The sequence below is a fragment of the Telopea speciosissima genome, chromosome 5, assembly GCF_018873765.1.
Source record: "Telopea speciosissima isolate NSW1024214 ecotype Mountain lineage chromosome 5, Tspe_v1, whole genome shotgun sequence".
In the NCBI taxonomy this organism is placed as follows: Eukaryota; Viridiplantae; Streptophyta; class Magnoliopsida; order Proteales; family Proteaceae; genus Telopea; species Telopea speciosissima.
The window spans coordinates 6054977-6075163 of NC_057920.1; the positions used below are offsets into that span (position 1 = coordinate 6054977).

The window sequence follows — 20187 nt, forward strand, 5'->3', positions numbered from 1 at the left end:
ATGAGAGGAACCGGACGAACTGTATCGGACAGGGAACCTGAGAGGATAAAGATCCGGTACTACGGTATAAGTTTTTCCCATACCCTCCTCGCCAAGGTTAGGGGTCTTATCCTTAGGAAAATTATCGTCTCCATTTATCTGTCCCTCCATTTCCTCCATTACATCTAATTGGGGGGACGGAAATGACCACCCTATCCCCTATCTGAACACACTGCTCGGGTGAGGTCCATTCCCCCCTGGAGGAAATGGAGGGGCAGATAAATGGAGACGATAAAGATCCCTTATCCTTAGCCTATATGGTACAGGTAAATTGACTCATTACAAGTAATCGGATAATTGGGTAACTCTGATAAATGTAATTTCTCTCTTTTCTTAATTTTACCTTTGTCTTTTTTGTCATCAAATATAATAATAAAAATAATAAATTTGGGTAAGGAATACAAGTGTATAGTTTTCACATAATATCTAAAATAATAGGAAGAGGGTTGGGCACGGTGCTAGCTTTCCTAGAGCTAGCAGCTGTGCCCAATGGAAAGGGTGGGATGGGAAGGGCAGGGAGTCATTTTCATAGGGGGGAGATAGACAGACTCAGATTGGGCACAACACCGGCATGCCCACCCCTTACCTGATATAATATTGAAAGATTCTTCTCATTTAACATTGAGAAAAACAAGGCTGTCAGGCTATGTGGCGTCTGCGAAGGACGAAATGACCGCCCCACCCCTGGGAAATGAAAATTTCTATCCCTGTTGGATGCCACTATACGGGCTCTCATTGGCCCTCACGTTGGTGTAGGGCCACGTAGCGTGACAGTGATCCCCTCCCTTTAACTTATTACACAATAAACGTCGACCTTTACCTAATAAACGTAATTAAATAAAAAATAATGGCATAATAATCCATTCAACTATATTTTTTATGGGAGAAAGTTTACACCACCCGAGCGCACCAAACACACTGCCCGTGCATCCTAACACAGGGGCACACGAAATGACCACCGCACTTGCACCCCTGTGTCAAGGTGTAGAAGCGGCGTGTCTGGTGTGACCGAGTGGCGTTCTCTTTTCCATTTTTTACATGCTAAAACCATACTAAACAATTAAACCAGAAACTCTTATTGACCAACAAAAATAGAAATGGGTCATGTCATAAGACTAAGGGGTTGGGCTATTAGATGATACATTAAAGCCCAAATTTGTTATACATACACCACAATAAAAATAGGGGCCAAGGGTTTTCATAGCCACCAGGGAATCCAACACCATTTCATGCAGAATATTACATTATTTTTACAGAAAGAAAATATAAATAAGGGAAAAGGAATGTCACCCGGTCATGCATTTGGGCGCGTGTGCCTGTGCCCATACACAGCTGGGTGCTAAATGATCAACATATCCCTGTCTTTTCATGGGAGCGGGGTGATCATTTCAAGTCCTGTTGTGTCTGGGCGTAGGTACATGCCAGACCCACGACGAGGTGGCGTTCTTTATCCCTATAAATAAACTCAAAATTCTCTATAATAGGGCATAGGAAACTTAGAGTTGATTGTTCAAATTTAAAGTTTAATCATTAAAAATTAAAATACAACGTACATCTTTTACTTTATGAAAAAATACACACAAATGAAGAGATATTTTATGTATTTCAACATGGGTTAGTTTATGTAATAGAGAACTGGACAACATGGTTTGAGGTATCGGTATCAAATCACTCCATATGGTTGATATTGTACGCCTTTAAAGGTGACTAATACCAATACTTGGCCGATACCATATCGGTATAGACAAGGGTTAAAATAGTCAATAAAACCTGTTTTTTTTAATGAAAAGTTAGGGATAAATTTGCCTGATACAGTCGATCCGTACCGATACCATATTAATATCGCATTGATTTTGAAAGTGACCGAAACTGATCTGATACCGTGTACTAAAACCATGTCAAAGACGCATGTCATTTATATAATTTCAATCTAAAATAAATAGAAGAAATAGCTAAAATTACAAAAGATGAATCTCCACATGTGGGGTTCTCTTGTCTATCACATGGACTGAGCCTGTCATTTAACAAATAATGAAGGAAGCGATATACTTCACTAGGCATTGTGACGGGAAGAAAACCCTTCTAATATTTCCTAAACTTTGTTCGCGTTTCGGTGATCTACAACTTATGAATCACTAAAATTCACGAAGTCTAATAACTCGAATACAGTTTCTGATCTGTATTCGAAAGCTCAAACTTGCACGGCTCAGAAAGCCGGAGAGTTATAAGGGAAGAAGAAGAAGAAGAAGAAGAAGAAGAAGAATCGTGGAGAACTTCTATTATTATTGTTTTTAGTTACAGATTTTCTCTCTGTTCCCCTTTTAAATCAGAGAGGAGGAAAAAGAAATGCCTCATCTTCTTGTTCATCATCAGCTATATCTACACCAACAACCACTCTCTCCATCATCATTATCATTATCCCTCACACACCTTCACCGGAGAACAAGCTTCGCCAACAATCTCTGCGACTCATGTTCAATAACAACCGGAATATCTCAACATTTAATGACGCCGTTGAAGAACGTTCGTGTCCTTCGCCCCTCCGCATTGAATTCTACTACAAGCATAAGGTGCATGGCAAATCCTCGAAGGGTGAAGATGGTAGCAAAACAGATAAGGAGGGAACTATCTGACATGCTTCTCACCGACAAAGTTCTCCAGTACGCCGTCCTCCCGGAGGTCGCTCTTGGTGCAGACCGTTACTTGTCCTCCCTCACCACCATCTCTGACGTCGAAGTCTCCTCTGATTTGCAGGTATACTTATGGTAACCTCAATTCTTGAAGTTCAGATTATGAGTTGTTTTTATTGCTGTGTTAATTTCCCACTCTGCAGCCCTAGAAATTCCCCAAATTTTTGGTCGAGGGTTTAATTCTCTTCGCAATTGTGAACAGAACTTTGTATGGTTAATCATTAATGTACTTTCTGAAAAGGGTTTTCACTGGGAAGGGGCTTTCCGAGGATTGACATTCCAAGTGTGACATTAACACCCATTTCAATATCATTTACTTGTCCTGACCCATAGTGATTTCGAATGCAGAACATTTTGTTTTCTCTTATTACAATTTATCTTTTCGTAGGCTGCCTGTTTCTATATGAACCAAAAGTGATGTTCGTTCTGAATAGGTGATAGCAGGATATATTTGGTAAACCTCAGTAGATTTTATTTGCATGATTTAGTGTATAAAATGGTAGGAACAACTATGTTACCAATAAAATAGCAGGGCAAAGACTGCCTTATCGACATGCATTCGTAACACTTGTATTGCGTGAATGGGTTCAATTACATGTACCGTTTTAAGAAGAAGATGTTTGTTTTTTGTATTTTATGCGATTCTAAGGAACATCAGATCCAGATAAGATTGGCAGTCATGTTGTTCCTAAATAACTAAGAACATTTCCAAAAGAAATTAACTTAATTTTAAACCATTGACTGCAAAGCCTTCTCCAACTTTGTGGGCCTGTGTCCAGTAAACTTATTGATCAAGGATTAAAAAAGACTGAGCTAAATTTTCTCCCTACTTAAAATTTAATCAATATGTTTATTTACTTATTTGCTTTTCACTAGAAAGGCAGAAGTTCCACCTTCGTCTGTACTTGTTTCTCAGCAGCAACATCCCTCATTATCTCTTTGCCTGATTTAAGTCATTTCTCATAGATTAACTTTCTATGGATCTTGTGAAAAACTCTCGAGTACGTTGTTCACCACTTATAGGGATAATGCCCAAGATCTTCCTTTGACTGAATGGTTGACAATCTCACTCATCCTTGTGGCTGTATCATCTTCCATTTCCCAAACTTCGGGCAAAATTTTGTTTTACTCTGAACAAGCTCTGGTTCCCTCAGATTGTTTATCTTCATGCTGCCTTATGTCTATTGTATTGACTTCAGAATCAGCTTTCCTTCTGATTTTTGAAATATGTCATGTGCATGATACTAGCACTTTACTTCTTATTTATTTATTTTTAAAGTTGGGGTAGTGGTACATGTGTTTCAGTTGTTGTGAAGATACTGGTTATGATGAAGCAAACTATATATTTCATGGTTCTGAACGTTACTTTTTATTCTGTCATTTTTAGGTGGTTAAAGTATATGTTTCTGTCTTTGGTGATGAAAGAGGTAGAGAGGTAGCTATTGCTGGACTGAAGTCAAAGGCCAAATATGTTCGTAGTGAGTTGGGAAGGCGTATGAAGTTACGGCTGACTCCTGAGATACGTTTTATTGAAGACGAGTCGCTGGAGCGAGGAAGCAGGGTAAACTTACAGTTCTCTTTTTTCTTCCTTATGCTTCGGTATCTTATTCAGAGGATAGGCTTTTCCTCTGTTCACTTTTGTCAACTAGTTTATGGTGACTAGTTATGGTCAGAACACTTTTCTACTTAATTTCCTGTCCATTAGTTAATTATTGTAAAGTGGATCTATATTTTGTGCTCTTAAATTTGAGGTGGTTATTGACTGTTCTATGTAGAAATTAATGTGAACTGTAGTTATGATCTACAGAACAGAACCAAACATGTTACATTTATGAGCAGGGTAGCTCCAATTTGGAGCTTCCAAAGGTTCCAACCATTAAAAGGGGTTTTGGCCCTTCAATGATGCATTATCTTGTTCTGTAAACTATTCTTTGAAGAAGCAGTTGGGGTTGGGGGCCAGTGGCCAGTAGCTCTTATATCGAGGAAAATTTAGGTAGTTTGTTGCTGCAGGTCCTCAGCATTATAAAGAAAGGGTGTGGGTTCGGCTACAGGCCTATAGATAATCAAACTGTAGTGGATTCTAGACTTCAGAAGAAAGAAAAGCTTTTAGACAAGCTGGAAGGCAGTCACCAAAGGGTGAAAGCCCAAAGCCTAACGGAATGCTTTGAGTCAGACAAGTCAGGTAATGTAGGGAGGCTAGGCTAAAACGGGACAACACTAACACTCCTACAGAAAATCAGGATTGCAGTGAACTAACACACAGAACATAGAGACAGAATCTAACCAAATTAATAACTGTAAATCAAACCATTAGATGGGGCTGATTTTTCAGTTAAAGGGAGGTTCTGTTGGGAAAGGATATGTTCAAGCCTCCCACTTGAACTGCAGAGCAGGTCTCACCTAACTTAACCTAGTTACCCACTAGGGTTCTGCATTTCACAGGTTAAAGCAAAGCTTCTTTTTTCTCAAACTCATATCGTTGGGGTCTGAATACAGCCCCTGTTTATTTATAACAGCAAAGTTCTCCTCTTGTGTGGGGAGTACTGATTACAATGAAATTTGAAATATCCTATTCTAAGAGTACATCACAAATGGTAACTGAAAACCAATTATTGTTTTGTGACTAAAATAGAAACTAATGGCAAAAATAAAATCTAACTCATAACTACTAAATAGAAACTTCTAACTTAGAAATAGTAACTTAATATAATAGCAACTAATCCAGCACACAAAATCTTCCTTCTCCATGCAAGTCAATAATGAAAAATTCAACACAAGTTCAGGGTGGGGCCCACAAATATGGAAGTATCTACTACAGTTCTTCCTCCATGCAACAACTGGCCATGGGGCTCACTGAATCAGAAGAAAATATTTTCCTTTAATTTTAAACTGCTGCTCGATGGTTATGTGGACAGAAACTGGCAGGACCTATCGGCCTCAAGATACCCATCACATGGGTTCAAACATGGACCTTCCTAGGAGTTAAACTGAGGGTTTGATACTGCATCAACTCCCCCCCACACACACACTTCAAAAAACTTCTCCACGAGTGTGAGTAAGTATAGGGCTAATCTTGGTCTTGTGCATGTCCATCTTCAACCCATAGCAGAATTCTGGCAGCTCCTTGAAGATACGAATGGTGGGATGACAAACTCTATGTGTTTGACTTCGAAATCATCAATCGTGTCCATGGGTTGTTCGCCTACAATTATGTCTTTGACATTCTCCACTTCAAACTCAAGCTCCTTAGGTTCTTCCTTTTTGTTGTTCACAGCCTCCTCAAGGGTTGGGGCCACACATAGGACATGAATGGCAAAAGCGTCCGTATCATTTTCATTTTCAGCATCTCCACTGTCAACACCACTGTTCTTACTATTCTTTCCATCAATAACCTCATTGTCGACCATATCAAATTCCACAAGGTCGCACACTAGAAGTTATTGATTGACTTCATCAGGGTCTAGTTGTTGGCAAGTAGAGATATTTTGCTTGAATGCAAGTTGGGAGATCAAAGTAGTCCATGATTCTGTCAGTTGGAAAGTGCAGTTTCTGTATGAAGAAGAATGGACGGTTTTGAAGGTAACATTAATTTCTATGTTCTTAGCTAAAGGATTACCTGAGCCAAAAATTGATGCAGTTGGTTGATTGTAATCATCTGAATTCAAGAATTTTCTTTCAGAGGTCTATTCTTTTGGCTAGAACTCTCTAGGGTTGCAACTTCCTGTTTAGGTTGATTTGATATTGAAAATATCATTCATTTACTGTTTTAATGGGCCCAACATCAATTATTACCAAAACTTCAGTCAGAGATATGGATTAGATTCTTTGTTTGTCTAGAAATTTTATGTGGGTAATTTAGTTTAATGTAGGAATAGAAGTTTGGTTTCTCTTATCTATAGATAAATGTGAAACATCTTCTCCAAAAAAAAAACAAAAAAAGAAAGGCTAATTATTATTGTCACAAAGGTCTTTAACTTTTCCAAATATAAAAAAACAAATATTCTGCCACATGGACAGATGATATGTCCATTCTGACCGTTGGATAGAGAGAACATGGACTAGATTAGCCATGTGTCAAATTTCACAGTCTAATTCAATCAAATACCACATATTTGTATTGACACACATCTTGTGTATGTTCATGCATGTGTACCAGTACTCTACACATTGCTGTATACTATCCCAACTCTTAGTGGGAACAAGTGGTTTAGATTAAAAGAAATATAAAAATGGATGGCTCAGATTTGCCTTGTAATTTCCGGAAACAACACCTTCCATTGTTTCATTGATAACTACCTCAAAAAAAGATATAAGTACTTCTGTACCATCTGGATTGAGATGATGAAATTCTGCCAGAAAATATTTTATTTGAATTATTGAGCAAAACAGTGTTTTGAAAGATTTTGTCAGTGATCGTGCTGGATTCTAGGTAGGCAAACCCTATATTGCTAGTCAGGGCATCACCTTGCAGGCCTTGTTCCCCAACGATCCTATATTCCCTTTTTCGTTCCTGCTAAGTGTTCTTTTGGTTCTATTTTGATGTCTATCTGTATTCTTTTTTGTTTTTTTGTTAAATTCCAGTTAAGGCCCAAGTAAACATGTACTGATGTACATCTGCCTTGATTTTCGTTTTTTAAATCTTAGATTAGGAATAGTGAACTTCGTTTTGTGATAGAATCCTGTTAGAAGCCTTGTGCTTGGATGATATTACCAGACCTTCACAAACCTTGATTCTAACTGAACAACTCTATTTAAATCTGTACTTGCTCTTGTTACGTGTTGCTCTACTTATTTTGGGTTGTTATACTGCACCTTTAGGGAGGGCGAGCCATGGTGCAATGGTAAGGTTGCTCCATTGTGACAAAGTGGTCACAGATTCAAGTCTGGAAACAGCCTCTCTACGAAAGCCAGGGTTAAGGCTGTGTACATTATGACCCTCCCCAGACCCCGTAGCGGCGGGAGCCTCGTGCATTGGGTACTCCCTATTTACTCCATCTTTTAGGATTCTAACAGCAAAATCAGCAATCATAACACCAGTTTTGCGTAACCCCAAGCTTCTGCTAACCTAACCTGCAACATCCAATGCTTTAAAATTTGATCTGCTTCTGGGACACTTGAGTATCTTCATTAGTTAGGCAACTCAGGCCATCTTTGCTAATCACTTTGAGAGAAAAATGAGCACTACTTACCCATCAAATTCAAGTCCTCACTAAAAAAGAGCAAATCAGGAGAAATTTATATGGGACAGCTGGGCTCTGGAAGCATCTCACTAAAAAAGAGCAAATCAGGAGAAATTTATATTGGACAGCTGAGCTCTGAAAGCATTACCTGCTTGAAGAATATCTGCACCTACTGGTTCTGAAAGGCCTTTCTTGCGACCTTGCACTGCATGATTCATCTGGTCTTTGCGAAAGTTCGTTGTCATTCCATACAACAGCTGCCTGGGTGTTTCCAGCTGGCTTTCCGAGTTTCATGTTACATTGGACCTTTCAATTGCTCTAAGATTGTTCTGGTGACTAGAATAATTTATGCTGAAAGAAATGTCATTCATCAAACATGTTCTATTTGTTACACCTATACTTCTGTCTTTGTTGTATACGGTTTGGCCTTTCGTAGCATGAGCAGGATAGTCCTTGATAATGGATCAATATCCTTTTTTGTATAATGACTGCAACTGTATGCATGATTTATGGCTTGCCAGAGCACTTAACAGTTCATTATAATATCTGGTAGGTGATTGCGATATTGGATAAGTTAAAGAATGAGAAAAAGTCTGTAGAAGATCAGGATGAAGGACAATCAGAATCGTCTTATCCTTCTGAAGATGACAGGGACTGGGATGTGGATGACCCAGATGAAGGCATTGTGTACATCAAGTAGATGCTCTCCTCGGTGCTTGATACTATGCCTGTGTGTGCAAACCTTGCAAGTGAACCATCCGCTGCTTCACAGGTTAGTTATATCATAAACTTATCCTGAAGAAATTAGCAGCCTCAATCAGCGTCTGTACCATTCAATGATCTTGCTGTCCAGTTTCTGATATCAAGCTGAACTAAAAAATAAGGTCGGAAAACTATTAATTTGCTACTATAGTAGTTTTAAAAATAGAAAATAGTAGATGTAGCAGAAGGAGGAAAGAACAACTCAAGCATCAGAAAGCTGGAATCTTGGTAATGAATCTTCTTTCTTTGTTTATTATTTATTGTTGCCAATGCACTGGTTTGTATTATTTGTGCAGGATGGAGCTTTCAGGTTTATGCTTGGATAGAATACATCCACGTTAATGGAGTTTTCAACGGCCATACTGTATCTCAATTACAAGAACTTGAGCCAACATTGTATCTTTAATTTACCACATTTTTATTTGATTCTCACTACCTCTCCAACAGGAAGTGACCCTCAATATTTCTGCAATTTTTTCAATCATCTGAATGTCTGTGTTTTTATGTGATTGTTTATCATTGAGTCCCTCAAGCGAGATGAATTTTCAACAGGATGAATCTGAAATAAGAGGGTGAATTAGAATCACACAGAACTCCTTGCCATCCCACTTCCCAAGCTACAACACTTACATGATGAAAAATAATTTGGCAGGGGGTGGCCAATTCATGGGAATGGCGAACTCACCTTGGCACTACGAGTGATAACCCTGCATTCGATATTGCTTTTGGTTGCTCGCTAGTCTCCCATTTGTAGCATCGAATTATATTTCAGGCAGTAATTGATCAAATCTATGTTCAATACAGCGGGTGCCAAGTTTTGGGCTGATCACAGTGTGTGTGTAGCTCTGGAAGGGTCGTCAAAGAGACTGCTCAACTGGAGAGGGAGAACGGCTTGCGGCGCTTTCAGGGGGGGCGCCTTTTTCGGAAAATGGATACTTGGAGAGAGAGAGACTGTGGAGGAAAAAAAAATGATCTTGAAACTCACAAAGAGGAATTCGGATTGTTCAATAAGATGGACATTTTTATCACCTGCGGTTCCCCTGCCCGATACAGTTTTCTAGTGCCTCTAATAAAAAGGGGGTGGATACCATCCGGGCAGTGTGTTTGTTCACAGGGGGTGGAATGGTTATTTCAGCCCCTCCTATGAGAGGAACCACACAATCGTACCGGTCAACGAACCTCAAGGGATAAAGCTCTGAAATGGGAAGCCGTTCTTTGCGTGGGATGTAGGGGCTACATGGCATGCAGCAGCACAATGGGCGGTGGAATTTTCTTCATGCATTGGGGGCATGGCGGTTATTTCTTCATGCACAATGGGCGGTGGAATTTTAGAAATATATTATGACCCCATCAAACAAAAGAAAAACTTAGAACAGGTGAGCCTGTTGCAAGAAAATGAGCTTCCCTATTACATGAGAAACGGATAAAACAAAAAATAATAAAATCAAACAAAGAAACTAGAAGTTGAACTGATCCACATTCCATTGGAACCTGCCACTATTGCATTCTCTTTTCCCTCCTATTATTGGAATCTTTTTCCCTTGAGGTTCGTTGACTGGTACGGTTGCGTGGTTTCTCTTATAAGGGGGGTTGAAATGACCATTCCACAGAGAATGGCTTCCCATTTCCAAATTCTCTTTTGAATCATTTATGAATGGATTTAAATCTATGTGGCATGGATCCGGATCATCTATTGTGTGGCTGCCCCAATTGCCTTTTTGCGCGGACACAACAAGGCATGAAATGAACGCCTTACCCCCACTCGGCAAGGCGCTCAGGCAGAGGTAAGGCGGTCATTGTGTGCCTTGCTATGTTTGTGCAACAGGACAGTTAGGGCAGCCTCGTGCAGCAAGAGACCCCAATCCATGTGCCATTCTCTTCCTTTTCTCAAAAGACTAAAAATAATAAAGAAAAAAGATACCAATTTGTGTGGCGCGCGGCTAGAAAAGGGAAGGGCGAAATTACACTGCTACCTTATGAAATGAAAATTTTCATCCCTAATTGAATGCCCCGTGGATTCCATCTGGATGGTTTCCAGGCCTACGAGAATGTTCTGAGCTGAGTCCCTCATTGTCCCGCTCTCTAGTGTAGGAGCGTGCGTAGTTACCATCCCATCCCCAATGAAATAAAAATATCCTATTTATGCTGATGTCACTGTATGCACTCTCGTTGGCCCAGCACTGGTGCAGCCCACGCAGTGACCTCTTGCCCAAAACCGGGTTACTCTTGGACCTGTTTTCTCTTCTTCTTTTTTTTTTTGGTTGAAAAGACCTGTTTTCTCTGCTCTAGGAATGAACAAGTAGGGTTTACATAATATTCTACGGATTGACTAAAATATCCCCAACAAATGAAAAAATACCGCTTATTTCCCTGCGTATTTATTTTCGTCCCTGCTAATGGCCTTCCTTGCTTCTCAGATCGAGAGTGAAGTGAGGTGAGGTGAGGTGAGGTAAGCGATGGGGCGAGTGATCCGTGCACAGAGGAAGGGAGCAGGGTCCGTCTTCAAATCTCACACACACCACCGCAAGGGCCCTGCTCGCTTTCGCAGCCTCGACTTCGGAGAGAGAAATGGGTATCTGAAGGGGGTCGTGACGGACATCATCCATGATCCAGGCCGAGGCGCCCCACTTGCTCGAGTCACCTTTCGTCATCCCTTTCGGTATAAGCACCAGAAGGAGCTGTTCGTTGCCGCTGAGGGTATGTACACTGGTCAGTTCGTCTACTGTGGCAAGAAGGCCACTCTAATGGTTGGGAACGTCTTGCCTGTCCGATCCATTCCCGAAGGTGCTGTAGTTTGCAACGTCGAGCACCACGTTGGTGATCGAGGTGTCATAGCTAGGTGTTCTGGCGATTATGCCATCGTCATCAGTCATAACCCTGATAACGATACGACCAGGTTTCTTTATATCTCTCTCCTTCACCTTTTTTTCTGGTTTAGAAATTCGACATGATAGATCTCTTGATTCGTTGAACTCATTTTATCGGTATTTAAGACTATAGCTTAAATCACCATACTGTCTCTGCAATCTTCTGGGTTTTACTTTAGTGGGTTTCGGCATCTATTTCGTATAAATTTTCACAGGATTTCTTGTCCCATTAAAATTGTAACTAACAAGCATTTCCTTGAAGAAATCAATCACATTGGCCATGTATTATCATCACTTCCCCTTTTGGATCAATCTTCTGTATACCCTATTGCTCCATGTGTTTCGATTAGGGAAAAATTCTGGAAATTTGGCAATAATTTATAAGATTTATTTTGTATTTGCTTGCCAGTTGTTATCTATTTTACTGTATATTACATGGAATCATACATCCTTGTCATGTTAGGGTTGGTGTCCTCCATGGGTGGCAATTATATCATGGGCCAAGATGCTGACACTTTTCTGGAAAACATCCAGAAATTTAAATTGGAATTCCTTCCCAAATTTTTATAAACATAGCAGCTGAAAATATATCTGGTTAGCTCTTCAAGAACCCTTTCCATATAGGACTCAACTTGTATTTAGAACTCTTTCCATATAGGACTCAACTTGGGCATCAAGACTTTCTATTTTGTTATGATTCTATGTTTCTATGTATAGAAGTAGTGGTAGAGGAGGACTCTAATGGCAGTACTATATATACATGTAACCTAATTGAGCAATTTTAATCAATAAGAAACTCTTGAGGTATCAAAACAGACTATTCTATGTATAGAAGTAGTGGTAGAGGAGGACTCTAATGGCAGTACTATATGTACATGTAACCTAATTGAGCAATTTTAATCAATAAGAAACTCTTGACTCTTGAGGTATCAAAACAGACTATCTGTAGAATCATATATGCTTTCATAGACTAACACTATTTTCCTTTTGCTTTTAGTCAAACCCTGTAAATGTTTTTCATTGGAACAATGGATCCATTTTTTTGAGGTTTCATTAGTATCAGTGAGAAAATTTTCCAGAAACTTGACTTTCTATTGTAAAATTTATTTTGTTCCTTTACCTTTTTCTTTTTTGGTACATGACGAGGATGTGTATTTAGGCATATTGAGTGAGGAAAAGAGTTTATATGGTGGGGTTTGTTTCCTCCATGGGTAGGAGTTGTATCATGGGTCCAGATTCCACCACCAGAAATTTAAAATGAGAGACATTTCCAAAATTTTGTATTATATCTCAATAAAACAAGGGAAAAACTTCCCCACTAAACCAGAGTGCAATTTCCCTTTCACATGGATTTTTTAATATTTTTTTTCTACTGCTCTTAATATGTGGGCCCCATGTAGATGATACCCTTTTTTAGGACAGCCATTGGTGTAGTGTGCAGATTTCTTCTCTAGTAGGGAACCCTATCCCATACAACAATTTCTATATTTTTTGATTGATACAATTACAATTTTTATATATATCTGTGCACTATTATGATGCACAGTTGAAAATCTACATGGAATCCAAGTTGCAAACCTTGCACATACGTGTATTGTAATCTTCAATCATCTGAGTTCTTACTATTCTTTCTTCGTTGCCTCATTCTGCAGCAAAGTCTCGTTTACTCATGGGGTTTTTCTGTCTTAATCTACTTTATTGCAAGTTCAGCAAGTTTATGTATCTCCTGTGCTGTGAAAATTGGTTCTAAGTTCAACAAAAACATCTCAGTGATTTAAGTGTCTGTGCATGGTTACCTTTTTATTTATTTTTTTCTTTGGATGATTTCACAGAGACATGGTCCTTAGTGAACATATCTTCATGTGTTAGAGATCGCCAATGGTTTTTCTAATGTGATTGGAAAATTGTGTTCTTGCACTTCACATAATTCCCTAAGATGTATCCACTAAAATAACTATAGTGAAATGGTTGTCGCTGATTGACTGGGTTTGCATGTATGTTTTATTGGCAGGATCAAGCTTCCCTCCGGTGCCAAAAAGATTGTACCAAGTGGGTGCAGAGCCATGATTGGGCAAGTTGCAGGTGGGGGTAGGACTGAGAAACCCATGCTCAAGGCCGGTAATGCATACCACAAATACAGGGTGAAGAGGAACTGCTGGCCAAAGGTTCGTGGTGTTGCCATGAATCCAGTTGAGCATCCTCATGGAGGAGGAAACCACCAACACATTGGGCATGCAAGTACTGTCCGCCGCGACGCACCTCCTGGACAGAAGGTGGGTCTCATTGCTGCAAGGAGGACTGGTCGGCTTCGTGGACAAGCTGCTGCCACGGCTTCTAAAGCTGATAAGACTGCTTAGTGAGTTAATTATGTTCTTCAACATTTTCCTTGTCAGATATTCTAGGAACCTCTTCAGGATACTTGCCTCCCCATCTCTTCCTTTCAATGAATACTTGGAAGTTTTGTTAGTGAGAGTTTGCTAAGCTTCAGATAGTTGTTATGTGTTGTGTTGCATACATATTCAATTAATTTTTTCATGGAACACCAATTATGATGATGTTCAAGTAACTTTAAAATCTATGTTGGTATTTTTGATTGATAATATTAGTGGAAACTGCCGACCCCAGCCCAGCCTAGACCTGATTGACCCTGATAAGGTCGGGTTAGTTCGGGTTAGACTGATTTTGCCAGGGTTGGTTGTCGCCACCCCCCTTTTTTGGCCATTTGTATCATGCACATAAAAAAAAAAAAGAGAGATCATTATCAACATCCATAAGCATTAACATAATATGTAATAATTAATTTATAATTGGGCAAGAGATCTCTATTTGGTCGTATGCTCTCTACACAAGCGTCTTGGCCAATGGGGAAGCATGTTTGGGTATCTACCCAAGGGGTAGAGGTATCATTTGACGGTGCTCCTATGAGAGGGCGTAGGAAAGACTATCAAGTAGAGATCTTTTTCCCTATATAATTATATAAATTTGGGGTCGAACTGGGCTGGCCGTGCTCAGCCCAGGCCTGCCCTGACCTCGAGCTTGACAAACAAAGAAAAGTTCATCCCCGGTCCTATCCAAGTTTAGGTTCACAAGGTCAAACTTACACCCATATTAAGAGGTGTCCTTAAGAAAATCCCTTTATGGAAATACTTAACCACTTAATAATGCCGCGTGGAAGATTGGTGTGATAATTCTGGCAGTTAAATATATTGACTTTGGTTTGAATTGCCCATTTTGCCCATAATATTTCTAAATGGGCCCTGCTCTACCCTCGTTTGGGTATGTGGAGTCACTCCTGATGACTTTCCTAGCATTGTATCTCCTTTGTTGCCCCCTGCCCCCGGGGTCTTATGAATTTTCCCCTTCAGGGGTTTTTACGCAAAAAAAAATAGACTAGCCAAATCAATCATATACTCTTTCATGAATTGGGATTCTCCATTTTATTTATTTACTTATTATTTTTTAGAAAGTCTTAATGTCCATTATAATTTCTTTTACTTGAAACTTGATATGTGAGCAAGTGACTCACAAAATTTGGCCCCTCCTATTTGACACATGACAAATAATAGAGCTGTAGAAGGAGAAGTGAGAACCCTTTTTTTTTTTATCTTTTCAAATACACAACAAAGGCCCTATTTTAATTTGAAACTGATAATAAGTCACAGTCTAGTGAAGAAATTGATTTGCACAAACAGCAAAAAGAATTAAATAAACTAGAGATATTTGTTGGACTCGTGTGTCATAATTTATAGAATACACACCCGCTAGCCTGATGTAGAAGGGTGAAATAGTAATTTCGATTATTGAATATATAATAAATGATTTAGATTGGTCACGTGTCAAATTTTAGGCTCAGTTCAATCAAATACCCTCCATTGTATTGGTATATACATTAGTTCGGTAGTCCAAGTATTGACATGAACCTTCTGGGTGGTCTTGGAATTGTTAAATGTCTCTCTTCTGTCACTTTGTCAACTCCATTTGCATTGGAAACTTGAGATGTATTGATTCACAAAATTTTGGGTTCATCCAATATGCCACATTGTACAACTTAGTGGATGATTTATAATTTGCACAGTGAATGTGATTTAAAAGAGGTCATTTAAAAAAGGGATTTTCTTATTGGCACCCTTAAGTTGTCAAATAATTTATAATTTTACTTTTTTATATCTTTCTAGTATATAATTTTTTTTCATTGTTATTAAATCTTGTCATTTCACATATATACTTAAAAAATTGTGCAAGACAATGAAAAGGGTTTTTTTTTTTTTTTAAGATTCTTTTTGATCGAGTTTTCCTCCACCCACGACGAATGGGATCCCATTCACTAAGGGATGTGAGAGGGTGGGAATGAGTATTAGGAGGGTATTTTTGGAACATATTAAAATCCTAGGAGGGATTTGTGAACCCTAGAATGGTGGGTGAACGGTCCTTTATGGATGGAGGAAAACTTTATCTTTTTTTTTTGGGTTTTTTACAATTACCACTCAAAAAACTTTCATATCTACCATTACTCCTCCAAAAACTTTCAAACAACTGTTACCCTCCCTTGTTGCATACTAATAACTAAGTGACCCCACCGTTACAGACCCATAACGGAGGGGGTTAGTAGTGATACTGTGCCGTTGTCACGAAATTTTTAGGACAAAAATGCCCTTCATCTAAAGTGAATTTTTTTACAATTACCACCCCAAAAACTTTCATATCTACTATTACCCCTCCAAAAACTTTCAAACAATTGCTACCCTCCCCTGTTGCATACTAATGACTAAGTGACCCCCACCGTTACAGACCCGTAACGGAGGGGGTTACTAGTGATACCGTACTGTTGTCACGGAATTTGTAGAACGAAAATGCCCTTCGTCCAAAGTGAAATAAAACAATCTTCAAAGGGTTATACCTTCACTTCCTCTTCACTTCACCTATTGCAGCAAACCGGAAGAAGAAGAACTTCGTCGACGGCCGAAACATCGCCTGCTGAAGAAGTTCATCAACGCGATCCAAACAAGCAGCAATTGATTTCTCGCCAGCTAAGGAATTCCAATCCCTGGATGTGGAGAGTAATTCATCAATGGTGTCGAGGAAGGCTGAGGCATTGGCGGAAACAGACTAAATGGGCTTATCAGCCGAGACATACTGAGAGATCTGACGATCAAGAGATTTCAGAGTCTGCTCCAAGGCAGTATAACTTCGAGGATCGTCGCTGTTGATCTTCTCAGACAACTTCTCTTTGGAGAAGCGGCCGTTGAAGGAGGAGAAGAACTGAAGAATGTCATCAGCCATGGTCTCGGTCCGGCCAAGAGTCTTAGCAATGTGGCGAGCCACAGCGATAAGTTTGTCTTCACCATCTTCAGCCATTAATGTCTGAACCTATACAATTCAATCCAAACTCTCTCTCACCTAAGGCAATAATCACATCACCGAGATTGAGAATGAAAGAGGGATAAGGTTTTCTATACAGATTTGGCTTCGAAAATAGTAATCAAGAGAAGAAAAGGTATATGTGGCGAAGTGTTGGATATGGATAGGGAGACAAGAAGATGAAGAAGATGAGGTAATAAAGGGTTCTAGTTCTCCTTCAAGGAACGCAGTTTCTGTGAAAGAGAGTAGCTATAGTAGTAAATCATCCTAATTCCTATAAAGGACAGGTCGTTGAGACGAAGAAAACAAAAAATAACCCTTGGAAGAATATTTTATTTCACTTTGGATGAAGGGCATTTTCATCCTACAAATTCCGTGACAACGGCACAGTATCATTACTAACCCCCTCCGTTACGGGTCTGTAACGGTGGGGGTCACTTAGTTATTAGTATGCAACAAGGGAGGGTAGCAATTGTTTGAAAGTTTTGAGGGGTAATAATAGATATGAAAGTTTTTGGGGTGGTAATTATAAAAAATTTCATTTTGGACAAAGGGCATTTTCATCCTATAAATTCCGTGACAATAGCACAGTATCACTACTAACCCCCTCCATTATGGGTCTAAGGGATCACTTAGTTATTAATATGCAACAGGAGAGAATAGCACTTGTTTGAAAGTTTTTAGGAGAGAATAATAGTGGATATGAAAACTTTTAGGATGATAGTTGTAAAAAACCTTTTTTTTTTTTTTTTACCTTAACATTAAATTTTCAAATTCTAAAGTGTCATTTAAATAGTCTAAAAAAAAATTTTAAATGACGACTTCATCCCATAAGCGACTTCTATTTGATGCTTATGGACACGCTCCCAAGGGTCCCATGTTGAAGCGGGTACCATACCATTTGACAACTTTTTTTTTTTCCCCTCCTAATAAATAAATAGAAGAGCTGGACAAAACACAAGAGGGATACAAACCGAAAAAAACAAAAGAAAAGGTCGTAAGAGTGAAGACAGAGAGCGGTTATTCTCTAGTCTCTACTATCGCTGGAAACAAAATAGAGAATCTGAGATTCTGAGTGCATGGGACAAAACGTGAGACGAAGCTTTGATGAATGTCTCCCTACATCCCAACACCTCTCTCTGTGCTTGTCCCCCAATCTCCCATGATCACTAAATTTCCCAACATCCATTGAATTGGCTGTGATTGATCTTGTTTTTTAATTTTTTAAAATGGTTGATTCAATTGTTGTATTTTCAGATTTTAGGGTTGATTCTAAGATTTTTGGGATTGATTTCGATCAATTTCAATTCAATACAATATTTACATTCAGTTCAGACCTTGGCTACCACCTTTTATTTGATGGGTCTAAAGAAATTAAAAATTGGATCTTTGCAGTGTGGGTGTTTTTTTTTTTTTTGGGTAGAAAAAAGGCTATTCATTCATGCTCGTCAGCACCAAGCAAAGGAAAATGAAATACATACAACAAATATAGAACCTGATAAACACAAGGTATGAATATACGATATCCAAAACCAAGAAGTGAAAAGTGACCTGATCGTAGATACCATTGACTGGGGGCATCTAAACTAGGGGTTGGATCACAACCACTTCCCTAGGTAACAAGCAGTAGCCACTATTAAAGTTGAGCACATGCACATACGTGCCAATAGAAAGGGCCCTATATGTGCCGAACAATCTAACTCCACATTGCCCACACATGTTGACATGCTACCATAGTATACTTTCAAACAAACTTGTTGGATCTGCAAAGGTCTGCTGGATCGATGAGTAGAGCTTCGATTGACGGCAAGAAGACCACTAGAAACGTTACCACAACCTACATTCGAACAGATCTGCAAAGACATACTGGATCGACGAGTGGAGTATCGTCTGGCGATCAGAGAGGGTCGGTGAAGATTGGACGGTTGCTAGAGCATCAGGACCAACGATAAGCTCGGTACCACAAGCACGCAGAGCGGCATCACCTGGATACACACAAAAAAAAGAAAAAAGAAAAACCTCCCACATAGAGCCCGGGCATTATAGTATAACCTTGGAGTACAAAAAAAGTAATTTGTAGCCGACGATGGCAAAAGACTCTAATCAAATACAGAGCTAGCCGACCACTCATCAGCATCAACACGGTGGAGCCTTTGGAGGTCATGGCCATACTCTCAACTTTGCAGGACCCTTGCAGTGTGTGAACCCGTTATCAATGGTTATTTTTCCAACATCCTTTAAAGGATCTTCCACATCATTTTTTATTTTTCTTTTTCTTTTTTTTTCTTTTTTTTTTTTTTAGGGGGTTTGGGGGACGGACCTTGTCAATATTGTATCATTTCTAAATATGCGTAAAGGAGATGGCTGAAAAATAGATAATTTTCAGGTGCGGCTGATGCTCTCACAAGTTTTTGGGGGGTCAGCATCAATTTAATTTGTTATTTTTTTGGTCTTTATCCTCTTCACCTTCTTATCCCATGTTTTGAACGCTGACTCTTCAGAATGGCTTTTCACCAAAAAAACACACCTCTTCAGAATGGCCGGCTATTCCTCGCTTTGTAAATAAGGTTTATCCTCTCCCTCCTACTAATAATTTTCTTTATCATAAAATAATGATATTGATGATAATAAAGATACTCAGAAACTCTTTATTAATCTTATTTATATCATCAATCCAAAAAAATAAAAAAAAAATAAAAAAAATCATAGTAAAGTGTAAGTAGGACCCACTTCGAAGTTATCCATTGTTACTACGTCAAAAAGAAAGAAAATAAGACAGCAATAAAACCCACCCATCACTTCATGACAGTTGTTGGGTCAACATATCGTCATATCTCAAAAACAAAAAAAAAGTTTGCAACGTATCTGCATGTGCGCCACGTGGACAGCATGAACGGTTTTGGGAAACTGGAAGACCAAAGTTAAATAATACTCTCCATTCAAAACTTTAGATATAGATAGATAGATAGATGACTGCCACTATGGGCCCAGGAGGGTTTTGATTCCCAACACATCGGGAGTTGGTTACTATGACCGCACGATTCAACCTACTCGTAAAATTAGTATTTTAATCTCACGGTTTTTATTGTTTTTAATTCCATCAACCACGAATGAATGATGCAATGGAATCCAATACCATAATGTGATAGGCCGTGAAACAGTCCGGTTTCATCATTACCAGCATGAACTTGTATCCATGCGAAGTAGGGGGAGTATGCAATAACGGTACGCAAGTGGAGATTAAGATAAACACGCATCATATCTTACTAATATCTTAATGTCATCAAGAGG

At 39.1% G+C, this 20187-nt stretch overlaps 2 protein-coding genes across 2 annotated transcripts; both read left to right on the plus strand.

Moving 5' to 3' along the window:
• The first annotated feature begins 2329 nt into the window (after positions 1–2329).
• LOC122663399 (probable ribosome-binding factor A, chloroplastic) lies at positions 2330–9137 on the plus strand. The gene is made up of 4 exons (XM_043859074.1): positions 2330–2793; positions 4117–4290; positions 8463–8681; positions 8968–9137. The coding sequence occupies exons 1-3, from the start codon at positions 2386–2388 to the stop codon at positions 8607–8609; spliced, it is 729 nt and encodes a 242-aa protein (XP_043715009.1). The 5' UTR covers positions 2330–2385; the 3' UTR covers positions 8610–8681; positions 8968–9137.
• A 1926-nt stretch (positions 9138–11063) lies between these two features.
• Positions 11064–13900, plus strand: LOC122662034 (60S ribosomal protein L8). Its single transcript, XM_043857583.1, has 2 exons — positions 11064–11567; positions 13550–13900. The coding sequence occupies exons 1-2, from the start codon at positions 11128–11130 to the stop codon at positions 13893–13895; spliced, it is 786 nt and encodes a 261-aa protein (XP_043713518.1). The 5' UTR covers positions 11064–11127; the 3' UTR covers positions 13896–13900.
• Positions 13901–20187: the final 6287 nt, after the last annotated feature.

Excerpts from the sequence above, each read along its gene's own strand:
- LOC122663399 (XM_043859074.1), top strand. The coding sequence starts at position 2,386 with ATGCCTCATCTTCTTGTTCATCATCAGCTATATCTACACCAACAACCA. Across the intron at positions 2,794-4,116 it reads AAGTCTCCTCTGATTTGCAG|GTGGTTAAAGTATATGTTTC; the intron begins GTATACTTATGG and ends TGTCATTTTTAG. Across the intron at positions 4,291-8,462 it reads CGCTGGAGCGAGGAAGCAGG|GTGATTGCGATATTGGATAA; the intron begins GTAAACTTACAG and ends AATATCTGGTAG.
- LOC122662034 (XM_043857583.1), top strand. The coding sequence starts at position 11,128 with ATGGGGCGAGTGATCCGTGCACAGAGGAAGGGAGCAGGGTCCGTCTTC. Across the intron at positions 11,568-13,549 it reads CCTGATAACGATACGACCAG|GATCAAGCTTCCCTCCGGTG; the intron begins GTTTCTTTATAT and ends TTTTATTGGCAG.